General features: G+C 35.3%; 1 protein-coding gene across 1 annotated transcript in view; it reads left to right on the top strand.

The window, feature by feature from the left end:
- The window catches only part of LOC119530287 (transmembrane protease serine 11G-like), a 37344-nt gene extending 20240 nt beyond the window's left edge, over positions 1–17104 (top strand). Inside the window, exons 6-10 of the mRNA XM_037831432.1 lie at positions 3495–3533; positions 4239–4416; positions 5696–5955; positions 15090–15232; positions 16943–17104. Coding sequence (XP_037687360.1) covers positions 3495–3533; positions 4239–4416; positions 5696–5955; positions 15090–15232; positions 16943–17104 — 782 coding nt within the window. The remainder of the gene's footprint in view (positions 1–3494; positions 3534–4238; positions 4417–5695; positions 5956–15089; positions 15233–16942) is intronic.
- Positions 17105–18759: the final 1655 nt, after the last annotated feature.

Here is an 18759-nt window from a genome sequence, read left to right as displayed (position 1 = left end):
GAGTTCAGTTTTCAGATAATAAAATACAAGTTTGTTAAAGAGCTGTCTATATATATCTTCTTTAAGAAAAACTGCAAAAGTAAAAGTCTCTATAAATAATTAGGAAAATTTTATTCTTACACTTACAGCTTGTGATAATTCCTTCTTATTTTGTAGAAGTCAGAATTCTCTCCAATGGTTCCAAATGACTAGGTTTAATCAAAGAGAGAAAAAGGTAAAAAAAAAAAAAAAAATAGCTGAAAGAATAAATTGCTAAGACTGTCATTTTTTAATATGTATTTTCAGTCACTGTTTTTTTCATATATTAATAATTTTTCCAATTTATTGACATTTTATAAACTTTCATGAAATTATTGAGTACTTATCTTCTTGATTCCAAAATATATCTTTCTTTTTTTGTTTCTCCTATCATTAAACTTTTTTGAAAAATGTATTTTTAGTCAATTATATTTTTACTTTTTCACAATGTCGTCAAAATATTTGAATTTTGCTCTATGTAAATTACCTCAGATCAAACCCATATAATATTTATATAGATTTTATTCTCTGTAGTGTAATTTTTAAAAGTAGTTTTGGTCCTCTTGAAATTTTGGACCAGTGGACATTAAATTTCACCTCCTAAATTTAGTATTTAATATATGTTATAGCAGCTTTTATTTAGTGTTAAATATAAGGTAACCAAAATCATTACTGTTTAATATTTAATTTGACCTTTTTGGTTTGTTTCCAATAAAAAATCTTTCTTCAACTGGATCCAATACATTATCCACTATTCAACCTTTTTTTTTTTTTTTTTTTTTCACTTAAAAACATATTTAGTTAGAACAGGAGAGAAAGCAATCATGACAAATCCCAAATTTTTAAAAAGCTGACTAATACTTATTCTAAACATCAAAAAATCCAGAAAAAGAGCAATCTTATTTTATTAATTAGTTACCTGACACATCTCTGTAATGCTATTTTTCCTTACATTTTTTGGCTGCATAGTCTTTGCTTCTTCAGATGACAATACTTTTGTAATATTCTCTACAAATAGAATAGAAGGAAAATTCAGAGTTTTCACCAGTCTGCTTGGTTGTTGTTTTTTTTACAATGTAGAAGTATAGATTCACAGGAGCTTGTAAAAAATTTTACAAGGAAGTCTCATGCACCCTTCTGCCAGTCTCCCCCAATATTAACTCTCACACAACTATGGTACAATATTAGAACCAAGAAATAGATACTGGTACAAACCTTAGAGCTTATTTAGATTTCACAGTTATATATGCTTTCATTTGTGTGTGTCTGTATGTGTGTATGTATAGCTCCATGCAATTTTATGACATGTATAACCCTACATAACCACCACCACCATCAGATTCTTTAACTATATCATCTCAAGACTTCATCATATAACCCTTTTATAGTTATTTCCATCTTCTCTGTCCATCTATAAATCCTGGAAACCATTAATCCATTATTCATCTCTGTAATTATCTTATTTCATGAATGTTGTACAAATTGAATCATGCAGTTTATACCCTTTTGCGATTGGCCTTGTTCACTCAGAATATTTCTTTGCAGTCCATACAGATCGTTGCATGTATCAATGGTGCATTCCTTTGTATTACTGAGTGTTATTCCATAGCATGAATGTGTCCAGTTTGCTTAACAATTCACCCATTGAAAGACATTTGGGTAGTTTACAGTTTTTGGCTATTACAAATGAAATTGCATGAACATTCATGTACATGAAGTTCCTACATGAAAATAAGTCTTCATTTCTCTTTATAAGTTATGTATCTTTCCTTTATGGCTGATTTTAAGAATTTTTTCTTTTCCTTTAGTTTTAATAGTTTCGTTATGATTGGTCTTGGGATAGATTTCTTGGATTTATCCTATTTGGGGTTCTCTCAACTTCTTGAATATCTGTCTTTTGCCAAATTTGGGAGCTTTCTGCCATTATTTCTTTCAATATTTTTCAGTTCCACAGTCTTTCTTCCTCTACTTCTGAGATTCTGATGAATGCTAGATCTTTTGTTATTGTCCCACAGATCTCTGAGGCTTTGTTCATTTTGTTGTTCTTGTTGTATTTTCCCTATGTTGTGCAGATTGAATAAATTCCATTGATTCGTCCTCAAGTTCACTGATTCTATTCTCTATCATCTCCACCCTAGTATTAAACAATTCAGGGAGTTTTTTTATATTTGTTATTATATTTTTCAGTCCTATAGTTTCCATTTAGTTATTTTTCATAGCCTTCATTTTTTGCTGAACTTTCCTTTTTTTTTTCATTTTTTTCAAGAGATTTTCAATTTATTGTTGAAGCATTTTTATGGTGTAGAACTATTCCCATCAGATAGGTCTAGCATCTGATTCACCTCAGTATTGTCATCAGTTGTTTGCCTTTTGTCATTCTAATTGTGGTTTTCCTGTTTTTTTGGTATGACGATTGATGTTTGTTTATATCCTGGACATTTTAGTTATTATGTTAGGAGACTATTGATCCTATTTACCTCATCTTATTTAACAGGTGGTCAGTCTGTCTAGGTTTAGAAAGTAGTAAGTCTAGCTTACTTTTGTAGTTCCAGTAACGGCTTAGTTTTCAAAGTGCTTACAAGACTATTTTTGTCTACTTACTTTTTCTGGTGCTGCTCTGGCTCCAACTCAGTCCTGATCCTAATCACATCTGCAAGAGCAGGAGGTGCTGTTCTGGGCTGCCTATGATGTTGTGTCATCCTCTATGGAGGGAGAGGTGTGCTGGGCCTGAGTCTCCTCATGTCATGGATAGAGGGCAGGGAGATTCAAGCCTCTGCTGATTCAGCCCCACAGGTGCATTGGTCTGCCTTCTGGTGCCCTGTTTGTGAAGCATGAGTTGGGATGATCAGGGGCTTCCTGCTGTAACTGCTGTTGGCAGAATGGCCTGGGTTGCGAGACTACAGTAGGTCTCTATGAGTCCCTTTTCCTAGTCTTTTGAAAAGAAAAGGCCAACTTTATTTGTGTGGGTTTTTTTTTTGTCTGTGCCTTTTGGAAGTTCTGCATTGCAGGTCATACTTCTTAGACAATTGCAAAATCTTTATCATAACGCCACTGTGAGAGTGAGAATGGAAGGAAACTGTCTCCAAGCATGAAATAGTTTGTATATAAAACTGGTACTAGATCCTCTTCTTTTTAAACTTATGTTTCAACAAATTGGCATGGCATTTCATTGACTACATGCAGTTATCCTTGTGGCAAACAAAATCCTTCTCCGTGCCAATGCTTTTATATTCATGGACCAGGAATTCCCTGGAGTTCACATATTATCAGAAAGAATTGTTTAGTTCATATCTAGGTCTCACCTTTTTGTAGAATTTCATTATATTGCCTTTAAATTAAGATTTTCCTGAATATATAATGCAGTTCCTCCCAACCAGAAACATTTATATCAGGCAGGCATAGTATTTTAACTTATAATTGTTCCCCTGCTGAGCAGTCATCTTGTGTTTGTTTTTGATTTTGTTTTTGTTTTCTAGATATGGATGAAGCACAAGCAGAGCACATTCTGAACAGCTGTAAGTTCAGTATGTTTATAAATCAAAAAATAAAACTCAAAACACACATTTTAATCTTTGTCTAATCCCACATTTAATTTTATCCCAAGTATATAATATCTCTGGATGTATAAGTGATATAATTCTCCTCAAGGCAAAAAGTTACTAATAATTGGAAATATTTATATGGACCCCTTGGGAACACTTGCTCTTCTTCAAGTCACTGATGATTTCCTTGACAATTTCCTTTTATCTTAATTATTTGTGTTTGATTCACTTTGTTAGAGTAGAAAAGTTTGCTTAAAATTAAACAACATCTGCCAACTTTAATGTGGGAAATTTGACATTTTCTATAGCAGTATAACAGCTATAATATTAGGCAAGTATTTTAAAAGAGTACAGAATACAGTTTTCTGCAATAAGTAGTGTCAAATATCACTGGTATAAACTGCTGCACATAACAAACACAACCCAGAAAAATAGGAAACAACAAATTTTATAGGGAAATTGCAATAAATGGGCCAGGGAGGGTGTTAAATAGTTGTTTATTTTTTTTTAATTTAGTCTTCTTTCAATGTAAAGAACATTATTATATGTAATGTTAATTTTGATTAATTTTTTAAAGGCCAGGTACACCTCCAAATGCTTCCTTCCCTAACTATGCGCCAAGCATATCTACAATGTTTACAATTATTTAAAAATAACCATCTTATCCTATTCTGGCAGGCTGTGGTTTAGGAACAGAATCCCCATTCTCTTCCATGGAAAGAATTGCTGATGGTGATGTTGCAAGGAAAGCTGCTTGGCCATGGCAAGCCAGCCTGCAAATAGATGGCGTCCATTTCTGTGGAGCAACTTTGATCAGCAATGAGTGGCTCCTGACTGCTGCTCACTGTTTTGACATGTAAGTCTTTGTTCTGACTGACACTATCACCAATTCCACTTCTTTCTCTCACCTTCATATCTTATAATTTCTATCCCTTTTTCATTTCCTTCATGATATCTTAGGCCTCCCAATGGTACCCATAATTGATCAGCAGATTTAGGAAGAAGTGACAATTATTGAAGAATAGTAGAAAAAATTAGACAGAGTATCTTAACTTTAACTGAAAATACATTCCCCAGTAATCTCAATTTTAGTTAAGAATGAGCCACTACTGGTGAAATTTAAACATGCTCACCAATTTTCCTAAGATATATTGTGGATTTTTTACTCTGCTAATAGTATTCCAACCCACAAAACTTATACCTGATTAACCCACATGAATATTTTTGGTGCTATGCTTTTCTGGGGGATATGTGTTTTAAAGATTTAACATATGGGCATTTGGAAATAATAAAAAGAGAGTAACTATAAGGAATTTCATATAAAATGGGAAAATATTCTGGATAAAATGCTAAGTAAAAAAAAAACAGGAGAATGGTGACAGAAAAAATTTTTTAAAGAATCCGTGGAACTACACTACGAAACAGTGAACCCTAAGTTAAATCATGGACCTCATTTAATAGTGCAATTATAAAAATGTGATAGCATAAACTGTAGCAAATGTTCCACACCAATGCAAGGTGTTGGTAGTGGGGTTGTATAAGGGAATCCTGTATTTTATGCATGATAGGTCTGTAAACCCACAACTTCTCTAATGAGAAAAAAAAAAAGAAACAGAATACAAGAGAAAACAATATATAAAGTATGGCTTTATCTCTACCTTATCTATTTATCTATCTATCTATCTATCTATCTATCTATCTATGTACCTACTTATGTATCTACGTAGCTATATATACCCATTTATATAACTGTACATGGATATGAGTGTATATTGTATCTGTATGTATACATGTGGGTACACATGGCTGATTGATTTATTTATATTGTCACCCACTAATCTATATTACTTTTATAATGAAAAATAGCAATTGTATATTGTTTCTTTTAAAAAAATATAACCCCTCTTCCCATGATAGTAACTTAAGATACCTTAGAAAGGGAATTTGTCACCAGCTAGAAGAAAACAAAGCAGTCTTAGGGGAGGAGCCTCAAATAAGAGGATGGGAGGTTCCTAATTTGACCAGCACATTAAATATGTGGCCTTCTTACACTATTATGTTCCATGCCCATCCACAGTCCTGGGGAACTTTAGATCAGAAATGAACCAACTGTGATCTTTTTAATCTGTGATCAGTTACAAAAATCCCAGACTATGGATGGCCAGTTTTGGAAGAACCCTAAACCCACCACTGATGAGAAGAAGGGTGCAATCAATTATCATTCATGAAAACTATGCTGCCCATAAGCATGATGATGACATTGCTGTGGTGAAGCTCGCTACTCCCATCATATTTTCTGATGATGTGCACAGAGTCTGTCTCCCAGATGCTACTTTTGAAGTCTTGCCTAAGAGTAAAGTGTATGTTACTGGATGGGGAGCCTTGAAAGCAAATGGTGAGTATCTCAGCAAAGCAACCAAGCAAAACAAAAGAAATCCATCCTCCATTTGAATGGAGATATGAAATAAGATACAGTATCAAAATGATATATAGAATAAGAGATGAACTTGAGACATTCCATGATATGCATGGCAAAAACAACAAGCAAAACAACCAGAAATGGTGAATTACAAAATCTTTGGTTTTACTATTAAACAGTATTTAGGTTTACACATACTTTATGGACTATTTGGAAACTTGATGTAACTCTCTTTTCAAAAATTATTTTTAAAGTATTTTTGCATAATTTATTTTTCCTTTTGTTGCTGTTATGTAGAGATTCTGCTATGGCTGCATGATTTATAAAGTATGTGATTTTTGAGCAATAGTAATAAGTTTCTGTAAGATATCATGCAACTAAACAGAAATTGCTTTGTAAGCAATCTGAATGTACTATTATTACCTGACAGAAAATATTAAATGGGGTACCTCTGATCTATGTATCTATGGAGAATTCCTTTAGACTGAGACTTTATATATTTGACAAGTATGACATTTTACCACACTCAATAATACACAATAAACTATAAAGATGGACCTTTAGTTCCTAAATCTCCAATTCCTTCTATAAGGATGTCTCTTGAATGGATTATTTATATATTGTTTCTGTCCTAGAATGTCTGTCATTCAGGCCCTTATTACAAAGTGAAGTCCTTATTTACTTGCTCAAGTTTAGTTATAAATCTATTGAGCCTTTATCCTCAAAAGTCTTTGCTTCCCTCCAATATACACTGCAAAATTCTGAAACTGTGTCTAGATTGCTGCACTATTGATATAAGTTGAGAATCTTTTCTTCATCTCTGTGGGGAGATGAACTAAAGCCAAAGGTGTTGAATATGAGGGAGGATGAAATCTTTTGGGAGTAGAAAAGCCATTTCCTCCTCGGAGTAGAGACAGAAATCATCTCCCACCTTGGCAGCATGATGACACTTCTTCCAGAACATAATTAAACTTAACATGGTCTCCTCCTGGGACAGTAGTTAAGGAGTGATTTAGGGCTTCATCATGAATCAGTGCTCGATAGTGTGCAGATTACTGTGCATTGCGCTATCAACTATCACAACTTGCAAAACTTTCAGAAATAACATTATGAATTTGTAAGACATGAGTTTAAAGTTAAATATTAGACACGATTACGTTTTTTTTTTCCTATGTTTTGAAACTGAGACAGGGAGAAGATATTCAAGTTTCTCTTTTCCCACCTGCTGAGATTTATCCAGCCATGTTTGTTTAGAAATCTTCTTACCAGACAGACCGGGGTATTTTCTGTCTTGAATGGTTAAAATAAAAAACAGCTTGCTATATTGTTAAGCAGTTGAATTGACTTTTATTCTCGAGATTAAAGAATTATAAGTATTTGAAATTTAAAACTCAACATCCTAGAACAATTAGTTAAAATAAAAATATACATACAGAAATAATTAGTATTTGGAATAAAATTGATTAAAACCTTGGAATGCCTGAAATTGGAAAATGCTAATTAGAGGCAGCAGAATAGATGGTATTTAATATTCCTGAGGCACCTACATAAATAATTTAGATTTTTAAGAAAAATATGTATACAGAGCAGATGGTGAGAAGAGTATCACAGAACGCATTTAAAACAGAATCAGAGAAGGAAAGAAGAGAAGATGGTCATATAGTGAAATTTCTATCTTAAAAATGATGACTGAGGTGCAGACACTCACATGTAATCTTTTACGAGTGTAAAGAAATTGAACTTAGTTTTTTAGAAAGATGATAATCCTAGGTAAGTGAATTTACCAGTTTTAAACCAGAGAATTAGATTTCTGTACAGTGGGTTACAGCATCCCTAGAAACCTAGATCTCCTCTTCTAAAAGCTCTAACTCTCATCATCCACCACTATCGTTGAAGAGAAGCTTTCTGACCTTCAACATCAACTGATCTACATAGATTTTAAATATAACCCTAATCTCTCAATTTACACTAATAGCTTCCATTTATTGAGAACTGACTATGGAGCAAGGCACAGTTATAGCTGGTTATATTCATTATTTTTTAACCCTCACAATAAATATGTGAGATAGGTATTATTTTGTCCTCTTAACAGGTAAGTAAAATGATGCTTAATGAGATTAATTAACTTGCTCAAGGTCACATAGCTCATAAATTGTGCAAATTGCTCAAACTCACATCTGCTGCTTCCTCAACTAGGGCCTTAAATATAAAATTGTCCTGACTCATTTTTTAAAAACTGCCCTCTCTCACCTTCTCAACTGCCGTTGAACCTTGTTTTAATTTCCTTGGCTGCCCAAGCAAATACCATGCAATATGTTGGCTTAACCAATGATGATTTAATGGCTCATAGTTTTGAGGCTAAGAAAAGTCCAAGTCAAGTCATCATCAAGACAATGCTTTCTTCCCAAAGACTGGCATTTGGGGGCTGGCTATTGGTGATCCTTGGTTCTGGTCTCCTCTATCACTTGGGAATGCACATGACAATTTCTCTTGGCCTCTCCCTTCTCTTCTGGGTTCCACTGATCTTCAGCTTCTTGCTTCCCATAGCTCTTTCTCTTTCAGTCTGAATTTCATTTTGCTTATAAAGGACTCCACTAATAGAATTAAAACTCATCTTGATTGGACCACACTTTAACTGAAGTAACCTCATCAAAGGTCTTACTTACATAACGGGTTCACACACACAGGAATGCATTAAGTTTAAGAGTATGTTTTCCTGGGATACATGAGGCTCTAAACCACCACAAACCTGTTATAAGCAGAGCATCCATCTTTGTATAAAGAACTAATACAGTCTTTAAAATAGAAGCCCTTGAGGGAAGTTGAGGACAGTATAATGGCTAAAAGTACATCATCTGTAACTAAATAATTTTCAAATAATAATAATTAAATGCATGGCTAAATAATCAAACATGAACTGACTGTTTCTTATCCTGGTATGCTATGTATTCTGGTATTTGTTTTGGATTATAAATTGAGCAATTATCAAATCAAACATTATCCTTCTTATGAAGAAATAGGATTTCATCTATCCAGTATTAAAGTTACTTCCTGGTAGTACAGCTTGACTCTATACTGCTCTTAAAAGATTCTCAATTCCTAAAATATCTGTGCCCCTTTATAAAGTGATGAGACAGATTCCAACAAAAGGTGGTAAATACATCATAGAATTTCCCACGTGGTGACAGAGACATATTCTAACTTTATTCCCTATTTAGCTATGTGATCATAGCAAGACTCCTAACCAGCTGAGTTTCAGTTTCCTTGTATTAAAAAGAGAGTAGCATAGCTATTTTGGTGGTTGTTTCAAGGATTAAACAAAACAGTGGGAGTAAAAGTGCCAAGAATGCTACCTAGCACATAGAAGGCAACCAATAAATGTAATTTGCAACTGAGCTCTGTGATCCAGCCCAGAGTCCTGCAGCTTCAGGACATATGTATTTTTTAATGCAATTTTATTGAGATATAATTACACAACATACAATCATTAAAAGTGTACAATTAGTTGTTCACAGTATCGACATATAGTTGTGCTTTCATCACCACAAACTTGAAACATTTTCTTACTCCAAAAAATTCAATGAAAATTAAAATAAAAAAGAATATCCCAAACATCTCATTTCCCTCCTCCCCTCATTGTTCATTTACTTTTTGAATACAGTTTAATTGAGATCTATTCATATCCCCCCAAGTCTTCCACACTGTACAGTTATTCACAGCACCATTATACAGTTGTACATTCATCACCAGAATCAATTTTTGAATCTTTTCCTTACCCCAAAGTAAAAATAAAAGCAAGAAAGAACACCTAAATCTTTCCAGCCTCTCCATCTCACCCTGTTCTTCATCTAACTTTTGTCCCCATTTTTCCACTCGTCTGTCCATATACTGGATAAAAGGAGTGCGAGCCACAAGGTTTTCACAGTCACGCAGTCACACTGTGCAATCTACATAGTTATACAATTGTCTTCAAGAATCGAGGTCACTGGGTTGCAGTTTGACAGCTTCAGGTATTTCCCTCTAGCCATTCCAACACACTAAAGTCTAAAAGGTGATAACTATATAGTACATAAGAATACCTTCCAGAGTGACCTCTCAACTCCATTTGAAATCTCTCAGCCACTGGAACCCTACTTTGCTTCATCTCTCTTCCCCCTTTTGCGCAAGAAGATCCTCTCAATCCCACAGTGCTGGATCCAGGCTCATCTCCAGGAGTCATTTCCCACGTTGCCAGGGGGATTCACACCCTTGGGAGTCATGTCCCACGTTGCCAGGGGGATTCACACCCCTGGGAGTCATGTCCCACGTAGTGGGGAGGGCGGTAAGTTCACCTTCCAAGTGGGCTTAGAGAGAGAGGGGGCCACATCTGAACAACAAAGAAGCTCTCTGGGGGGACTCCTAGTCACAATTATAAGTGGGCTTAGCCTCTCCTGCAGCAACTAGCCTCACAGAGGAAGGCCCCCAGATCGAGGGCTCAACCCACTAAATGGGCAGTCCTCAATGTTTGTGGGAAAATCAGCAATAGCCCAGGTGGGGAATTCCATCCAAGACTTCCACATTTCTCCCCATCTCCTCAGGGGGCCCCCACAAATAGATTTATGTTCTCTGCCTGTATCACTCTGGGATGTGTTGGGATTTCACCCCAGCCTGTACAAACTCACAAAATTCCATTTCCCATTCACCGCTCCCTGCACCTATGGTGTTCAAACAAACTGATCCTGCAAGTTAAATTATCTAGTGTGCCACAGAAAATATAGATCCTGCACCAGATAAACATCTCCTTCCTTGGTCTCACACATAAATTGTAGTTTTAAAACCCAGTCAGTAGCATCCTTTACCCTTGGGCCTGATTTGCCTTAGTCCTAACCAGATCCTCTTCATTCATACATCTAATTAAAGTCTGAATTCTTCATCTCTTTCAACAGTTGCTGTATGGGTAACACTGACATTCATAGCTGCCAAGTTCTAGCTCCGAGTCCCATGTGTCACACAGATACCCAAAGTTCCAGAGACCAACCAGGTTATACACAAGGAGCTCAGCATCTCAGGGTTTAGAGATAACCATTACAGATCAGGAATAGAAGTGACTGCTGTAAGAGCTTACACTCTAGGGACCATACAATAAGCATTTCCCTGATAAGCTGTGCTCTAAGATTCAGTTCTCAGAGTTTACACATTATAGTTAGTCCATATTAGTTAGGCATTATAATGTTTGTCCTTTTTTTTTTTTTTTTTTTTTTAAATTTTAAAATTTTTTATTTATTGAGATTGTTCACATACCATACAATTATCCAAAGATCCAAAGTGTACAATCAAACAATCAATTGCCTTGGTACCATCACACAGCTGTGCATCCATCATCACAATTAAATTTTTTTTCAATTTTTAGAACATTTTCATTACTCCAGAAAAGAAATACGGACAAAAAAAAAAAGGAAATTCAAATCCTCCCATACCCCTAACTACCCCCCTCCATTGTTGACTCATAGTATTGTCTTACCTATTTTTTTTTGTTTGTTTTTGTTTTTTTTTTTATGGTTTTTTTTTTTTTTAATAATCATTTTATTGAGATATATTCACATACCACGCAGTCATACAAAACAAATCGTACTTTCAATTGTTTACAGTACCATTACATAGTTGTACATTCATCACCTAAATCAATCCCTGACACCTTCATTAGCACACACACAAAAATAACAAGAATAATAATTAGAGTGAAAAAGAGCAATTGAAGTAAAAAAGAATACTGGGTACCTTTGTCTGTTTGTTTGTTTGTTTCCTTCCCCTATTTTTCTACTCATCCATCCATAAACTAGACAAAGTGGAGTGTGGTCCTTATGGCTTTCCCAATCCCATTGTCACCCCTCATAAGCTACATTTTTATACAACTGTCTTCGAGATTCATGGGTTCTGGGTTGTAGTTTGATAGTTTCATGTATCCACCACCAGCTACCCCAATTCTTTAGAACCTAAAAAGGGTTGTCTAAAGTGTGCGTAAGAGTGCCCTCCAGAGTGACCTCTCGGCTCGTTTTGGAATCTCTCTGCCACTGAAGCTTATTTCATTTCCTTTCACATCCCCCTTTTGGTCAAGAAGATGTTCTCCGTCCCACGATGCCGGGTCTACATTCCTCCCCGGGAGTCATATTCTACGTTGCCAGGGAGATTCACTCCCCTGGTGTCATTTCATTTCTGGCATGCTTCACTCAAAATGCTGTACTGAAGATCCATTTCTCATAGCTTCATTTCTTTTTGTACCACGCAATTTTTTATTGTATGCATACACTACAGTTCACCATTCTGTTCATCAGTCAATGTACTCTTAGGCCACCTCCGTTTATTGCAGATAGTGAATACTGCCGCTGTATATACTGGTGCACAAATGTCCATTCATGTTCCTGCTCTACAATCTTTCAAGTATATACCCCATAGTGAGGTTGCAGGGCCTTGAAACCCCCACATACGTAGCTTCTTGTGGGACCACCGTGCTGTCCAAATAGGCGATACCCTTCTACTTCCCACCAACAGTGAATACATACATCTCTCTCTCTAAGTTCTCTCTAGCACTAGTGTCCCGCTGTTTATTTTTTCCCCTGCAATTTTATAGGGATATATTCAAATACCATACAATCATCCACAGTGTACCATCAATTATTTACAGTATCTTCATATGGTTGCGCATTAGTCTCCACAATTGGCACTTACACATGTTCATTGTTCAAAGAAAAAAAGAATTGGAACAAAGAATAATAAAAAGGATAAAAGGGAAAGTAAAAATAAAATAAAATACAGCAATGAGGTCGGTCAATAATACCACTACCAAGAATCCTGTACCCCTCCCCTACACCCCTCCCTCCCAGACATTCAGCTTTGGTATATTGCCCCTGTCACATTTAATGGGAGCATACTACAATGTTATTGTTAACTCCAGACTCCAGTTGCATTGTTTATATTCTTCCCCCAATACCCTCCCTTTTTCAACATCCCACAAGGTTACCATCCATCTGTTCTTCCCTGAGTAAAAACATTTTTACATTTGTGTATTTAGTCACCATCACTGATCACTCAAGGTTTCACCGAGCTACACAGTTCCAGTCTTCCCTCTGGTATCACACATGCCACCAGGCCTTCTCCCTCAACCCCACTCATAGACATCCTTGGTCAGTGCATCTGCAATACTGTGCTACTATCACACAGCACTGTACTCTCCATTTCTGGATCTATGCAGTCAATCCTGTTGAACATTCTATAATCTTTCAGCATGAAGTCCCTGATCTCTAACAACTTTCTATCTCCTGATAACCTGTGTTCTCAGTTTTAACTCTCAATGTTTGTTCATTCATGTTAGTTCATATTAGTGAGGACATTCAGTATTTGTCTTTTTGTTTCTGGCTAACTTCGCTCAACATAACGTCCTCAAAGTTCACCCATGTTATTATATGTTCCTTGACTTTGCTCTGTCTTACAGCTGTGTAATGTTCTATTGTGTGTATATACCACAGTTTGTTTATCCACTCATCTGCTGATGGATATCTGGGCTATTTCCATCTCTTGGCAATAGTGAATAATGCTGCCATATACACTGGTTTACAAATGTCCGTTCATGTCTTAGCTTTCAGTTCTTGTGGGTATATACCTAGTAATGGAATTGCTGGATCATATGGCAATTCTATTCTTAGCTTTCTGAGGAACCTCCATACTGTCTTCCAGAGTGACTGCACCATTCTACATTCCCACTAACAGTGAATAAGTGTGACTCTTTCTCCATATCCTCTCCAGCACTTGTGATTTTCTGTTTTTTTTGGAAAATGGCATTCTGGTAGGTGTGAGATGATATCTCATTGTGGTTTTATTTGCATTTCCCTGATAGCCAGTAAAATTGAACATCTTTTCAGATGTTTTTGAACCATTTGTATTTCCTTTTCAGAAAAGTGTCTACCCATGTCTTTTGCCCATTTTTTAATTGGTTAGTTTGTCTTTCTCTGGTTGAATTGTAAGATTTCTTTTTATATTCTGGATATTAACCCCTTATCTGATATGTGGTTTCCAAATATTGTCTTCCTTTGCATAGGCTACCTTTTCACTTTTCTGACAAAGTCCTTTGATGTACAAAAGTATTTAATTTTAGGAGATTCCATTTATCTATTTCTTCTTTGATTGCTCATGCTTTGGGTGTAAGATCTAGGAAGCCACCTCCTACTACCAGATCCTTAATATATTTCCCTACATTTTCTTCTAAAAGTCTTATGGTCTTAGCACTAACATTTGGATCATAAATCCATTTTGAGTTAATTTTTATATAAGGTGTCAGAGAAGAGTCCCCTTTCATTCTTTTGGATATAGATATCCAGTTCTCCAAACACCATTTATTGAAGAGGCTGCTCTGTCCCAGTTGCTTTGGCTTGACTGCCTTATCAGAGATCAAATGTCTGTAGATGAGAAGATCTATTTCTGAACACTCAATTCGATTTCATTGGTCAGTATATCTATCTTTATGCCAGTAACATGTTGTTTTGGCCACTGTTGCTTTATACTATGCTTCAAAGTCAGGTATTGAGAGACTTCCCACTTCCTTCCTCTTTCTCAAGATATTTTTGGCTATTTGGGGCACCTTGTCCTTCCAAACAAATTTTGTTATTGGTTTCTCTATTTCTGCAATGTAAGTTGATGGGATTTTAATTGGTATTGCATTGAATCTATAGAATTGACTTCTTAACTATATTTAGTCTTCTAATCCATGAGCATGGTATGTTTCTCCATTTTTTTTTAGGCCCTGTTTGATTTCTTTTAGCAGTGTCTTATAGTTGTCTCTGTATAGGTCTTTTGTGGCCTTGCTTAAGTTTATTCCTAAATACTTGATTCTTTTGGTTGCTATTGTAAATGGAATTTTTTTCTTGATTTCTTCCTCCTGTTGCTCATTGCTCTTATATAGGAAAACTACTGATTTTTGTGTGTTGATCTTACAGCCTGCCACTTTGCTCTATTCATTGATTAGCTCTAGCAGCTAGGACATATGTTTTATTGCAGGCCCATCTTTTGCAAGACATTACAATAAAGTATTCTAAGCAACATTCTGAAAATTCTTCAGCTATTTATTTTTCCTTCTTTAGGTCCTTTTCCCAATATTCTTCGACAAGTTCAAATAGAGATTATAAGCAATGATATATGTAATAAAGTTGATGTGTATGGTGGTGCTGTATCATCAGGAATGATATGTGCTGGATTCTTGGAAGGAAAATTAGATGCCTGTGAGGTAAGAATAGACTCAAATCCACAAAAATGACTCTATGGAGTGGGCTTGGCCTTACAGGCCATAGATCAGTGACACTTCCTGAGACTTCATGAAATTAAATTGTGGAAGAGAAAGAAGAATGTAATAAAAAAAGGGAATGGAAGACTCATAAAAAAAATTCCTTAACACCCTATTGTCCAGAACCATCTGTAAAAAATGACCACCAGCTTCAAATACAAACTTTGATTAGAGGGTAGGACTGAAAGGAGATAATAGAAATCACTCCAGGTTGCCATACAATCATCACTTCAAACCATAACCTAATGAACAGAAGGGTGTTTATTTGCTTCTAATTGTCAGGTGCTGTGGAATGGGGACTGCAGATGTCTCCATGGTCAATGGTGAGTCATCCCACCAGTACCTAAAACTTTGACCTTAAATAGTGTACATCCAGAGAGAATTACACTATTATGAAACAAAAAAAGTGCATATCTACTTATATTTATTAACATTAAAGTGCTATCTGACTTACCAGTCATATCTAGAAACTAACTGGGTAGTATTTTTCCCCAACCATATTCAACTTTCATTTTAAGCACTAAACATTTAAGGAGTATGTCAGTTTTACAATCTGGCTATTCAAAGGACTACAAATAAATAACTAAAATAATGAGGACTTGGCATATAGCATTTGAAACTGGGTCCAGATTTTAGGAATTCTTTGAAGGATTAGGAATGGCTTGAGAATTTGACATATATGAGTGGTTTTCCTTATATACAACGGAAAGGTGCTATGATTGATCTGCTGTTAGCATCTTTAGAATAGGTAAAATATTGAGGATATGGACCTAAGGAAAAGTAGCTGAGGATTCATCTTGTTGTAGGTCAGGGTTTTCACATTCTGCCTGCTGAACATTGGAGGTTACTAAGAAGTATGGAAAGAGAAGGGAAGGGGAGGGATCTGAAGGCACGAGGCTCTAGGGCCACTCCTGCTTCAAACAGAGTAATTTCTCATAAAAAATTCTATTCTGGCTCCCACATAATATTTCTTTTGTATGAACTGGTCCATTGCTAAAAAATAAATTAAAGCTGTTTGTCTAAACATTGGACCAAAGCTATCACAGAAGTCCTTATGATTCATATGCTTTAAACCAGGTCACTAGAGACAAAGATTCCATCTCAGTTTGGGAGCAAAATCCTTTCAGTAAAAAATAATACACATTTGCTTGGAGAGCCATTTGTTTATCTTCTATCTCCCAAACCTATTGCTGTATAGGGATCCAAAATGCTTTGCTATCAACCCATGTTAGTGGAACAAGGTGTACTGAAATTCAAAGCAAGAGATAAATTGCTCTCTAATAGAGTTAGGACAGCTTCATTGGAGGTGACCTTTTATTTGAGCCTTGAAGTCATCATTTATTTAAGAATTGGTTGCTTGTGCTCAGTCTCTGTGTGTGATTATTATTTATTCAGAGCAAAACTAAAAATGACACAAGGATAAAACTAAAACCTTGGCTTTATTCACACTACCTTCCAGCTGAAGGCCTTAATAGAGACAACATGATAAGCTCTTTTATCATATTAATACTAATTGTAAGTAAATAGTATCGGTTAAACATATTTCAATTCAAAATGTTGATTTATTAAACTTTCAAATGCTGGTTAACTTATTTCTGACACTCCTTTATTTACCACATTGGCCATAATTTTTTTCTTCTTCTTCTTCTCCAGGGTGATTCTGGGGGACCTCTGGTTATTGCACGTGATAGAAACATCTGGTATCTTATTGGAATAGTAAGTTGGGGAATAGACTGTGGAAAAGAAAACAAGCCTGGAATTTATACCAAAGTGACTTGTTACCGAGATTGGATTAAATCTAAAACAAACATCTAATGCAACAACCACCTCTATATCCAAAATATAAATGCCATGGGCATATTGTTCTTCAAATTGTGTTTAGCATGTGTTGCCAGGTGTGTTGTCATCAAGTTCAAGATCTGAGAATTCTCCCCTTCACCATGAAAAGGCATGCATTCTTTCACATCATCTGAAGTGTTTTGTTTACAATCAGCATAGAAGATACTATCACTCTGCAAAGATCTGCCACTACTGATAAATGTCACTGATTACTGCCTTGCTCATCTTTCTGTTGCTACTACACACTACTGATTTTAGAATAATCTAGATGTTTAATCAGTTAAATACCAACTGGTTAAGTATTCTCTATTTTTTCACTGACAGAGCACTCTGCCCTTCCTTGATGACTTTACAGTTTTTGTCTCTCATCAAATAATTAAGAATCTGTAGATACACTGTACTAAACAAATCAAAGTTTTGATTTGTTGGGGTGGGGACCCTAGACATGAAACTAGGATAGTACTTTTGTTAGTCCTTTCCGCTTTGCCCACAGATGGGCATTAAACCTCTATTTGTAACTTAGAAAAAGTTGACATTTATATTTTACACCTAATAGGGCAGAATTGAAACTCTGGACAATTGCACTGATTTTTTTTTTCTTTTTCTTTCTTTTTTTTTTTTTTTTTTTTTTTGAGCAATGAATAAATCCTTGGATTAGATACCAGGAGAACTAGAAATATTATCCAGCATAGGATTCTGCTGTAAACTATGTGTCTTTCAGTAAACAGAAATTAAAGGAAAAGCTTCTTTGCCTTTCATTAAGTGGAAGTGGGAAGAAAAGGCAAAACTCAGTGAGAAGGAGCAACTTTCAGTTCCATTTTTAAAAAGGGACATGTTCCAAACCTGGTGCAAATTTACTTTTCACTCTGTTCCATTATGAATGACTTTTAAAGCAATAAACTTAATGCATTTTATTTTCTAGACAGTTTTATTTTCAATAAATGCAGAACAATTAAGGGATCCACAGAATGGGAAGACAATATAAATTATATATATATACACAATTTACATGGAAAGCCATATAAATTTAGACATTCATAAACAATTTGATACAAGATTTTAGTAGAGATCTTGTGTAATATTTAGACTTGCGGTTAAAAACGGACACTTAGCAGAATGGTATTCATAGACAATATTTAAACAATCAAGAGAACATCTTTTGAATGGTTGAATTATCATAATAACATGGTCATATTCATCTGTATTTAAATGCATATTTTGTAGCACTTAAATGACAATGAACTAGTCTTCAGCAAAGATCAAACTTTCTATGTCTGATTCTGTGCATCTATATCTGTGTTTTTCCTCCTCTTTTACAATTAATTTAGTTAATGAAATAACTGCTGTATTAAGATTTTCTTTTGTTTTATATCAAGTAAGAATATCTCTTATCCCACATAAAATATATTGTATACATTAAAATATATTTATGGTAATAAATGCAAACTCATTCTCTGAGTCATCTCTGTAATGCAGGGTTCCTCAACCTCAACTCTCGATATTTTGGCCCAGATAATTGTTGTAAAAGAAAACAGTGGGCTGTTGTGTGATCATAAGATGTTTAGCAACATTCCTCACCTCAATGCAATAGATACCAGTAGCACCCCCTTCTTCACCCTCACCCTCACCCC

The sequence above is a fragment of the Choloepus didactylus genome, chromosome 3 (genome assembly GCF_015220235.1).
Source record: "Choloepus didactylus isolate mChoDid1 chromosome 3, mChoDid1.pri, whole genome shotgun sequence".
Classification (NCBI taxonomy): Eukaryota; Metazoa; Chordata; class Mammalia; order Pilosa; family Megalonychidae; genus Choloepus; species Choloepus didactylus.
The sequence above is the reverse complement of the archived record's forward strand: the minus strand, read 5'-3'. Positions and strand labels throughout refer to the sequence as shown.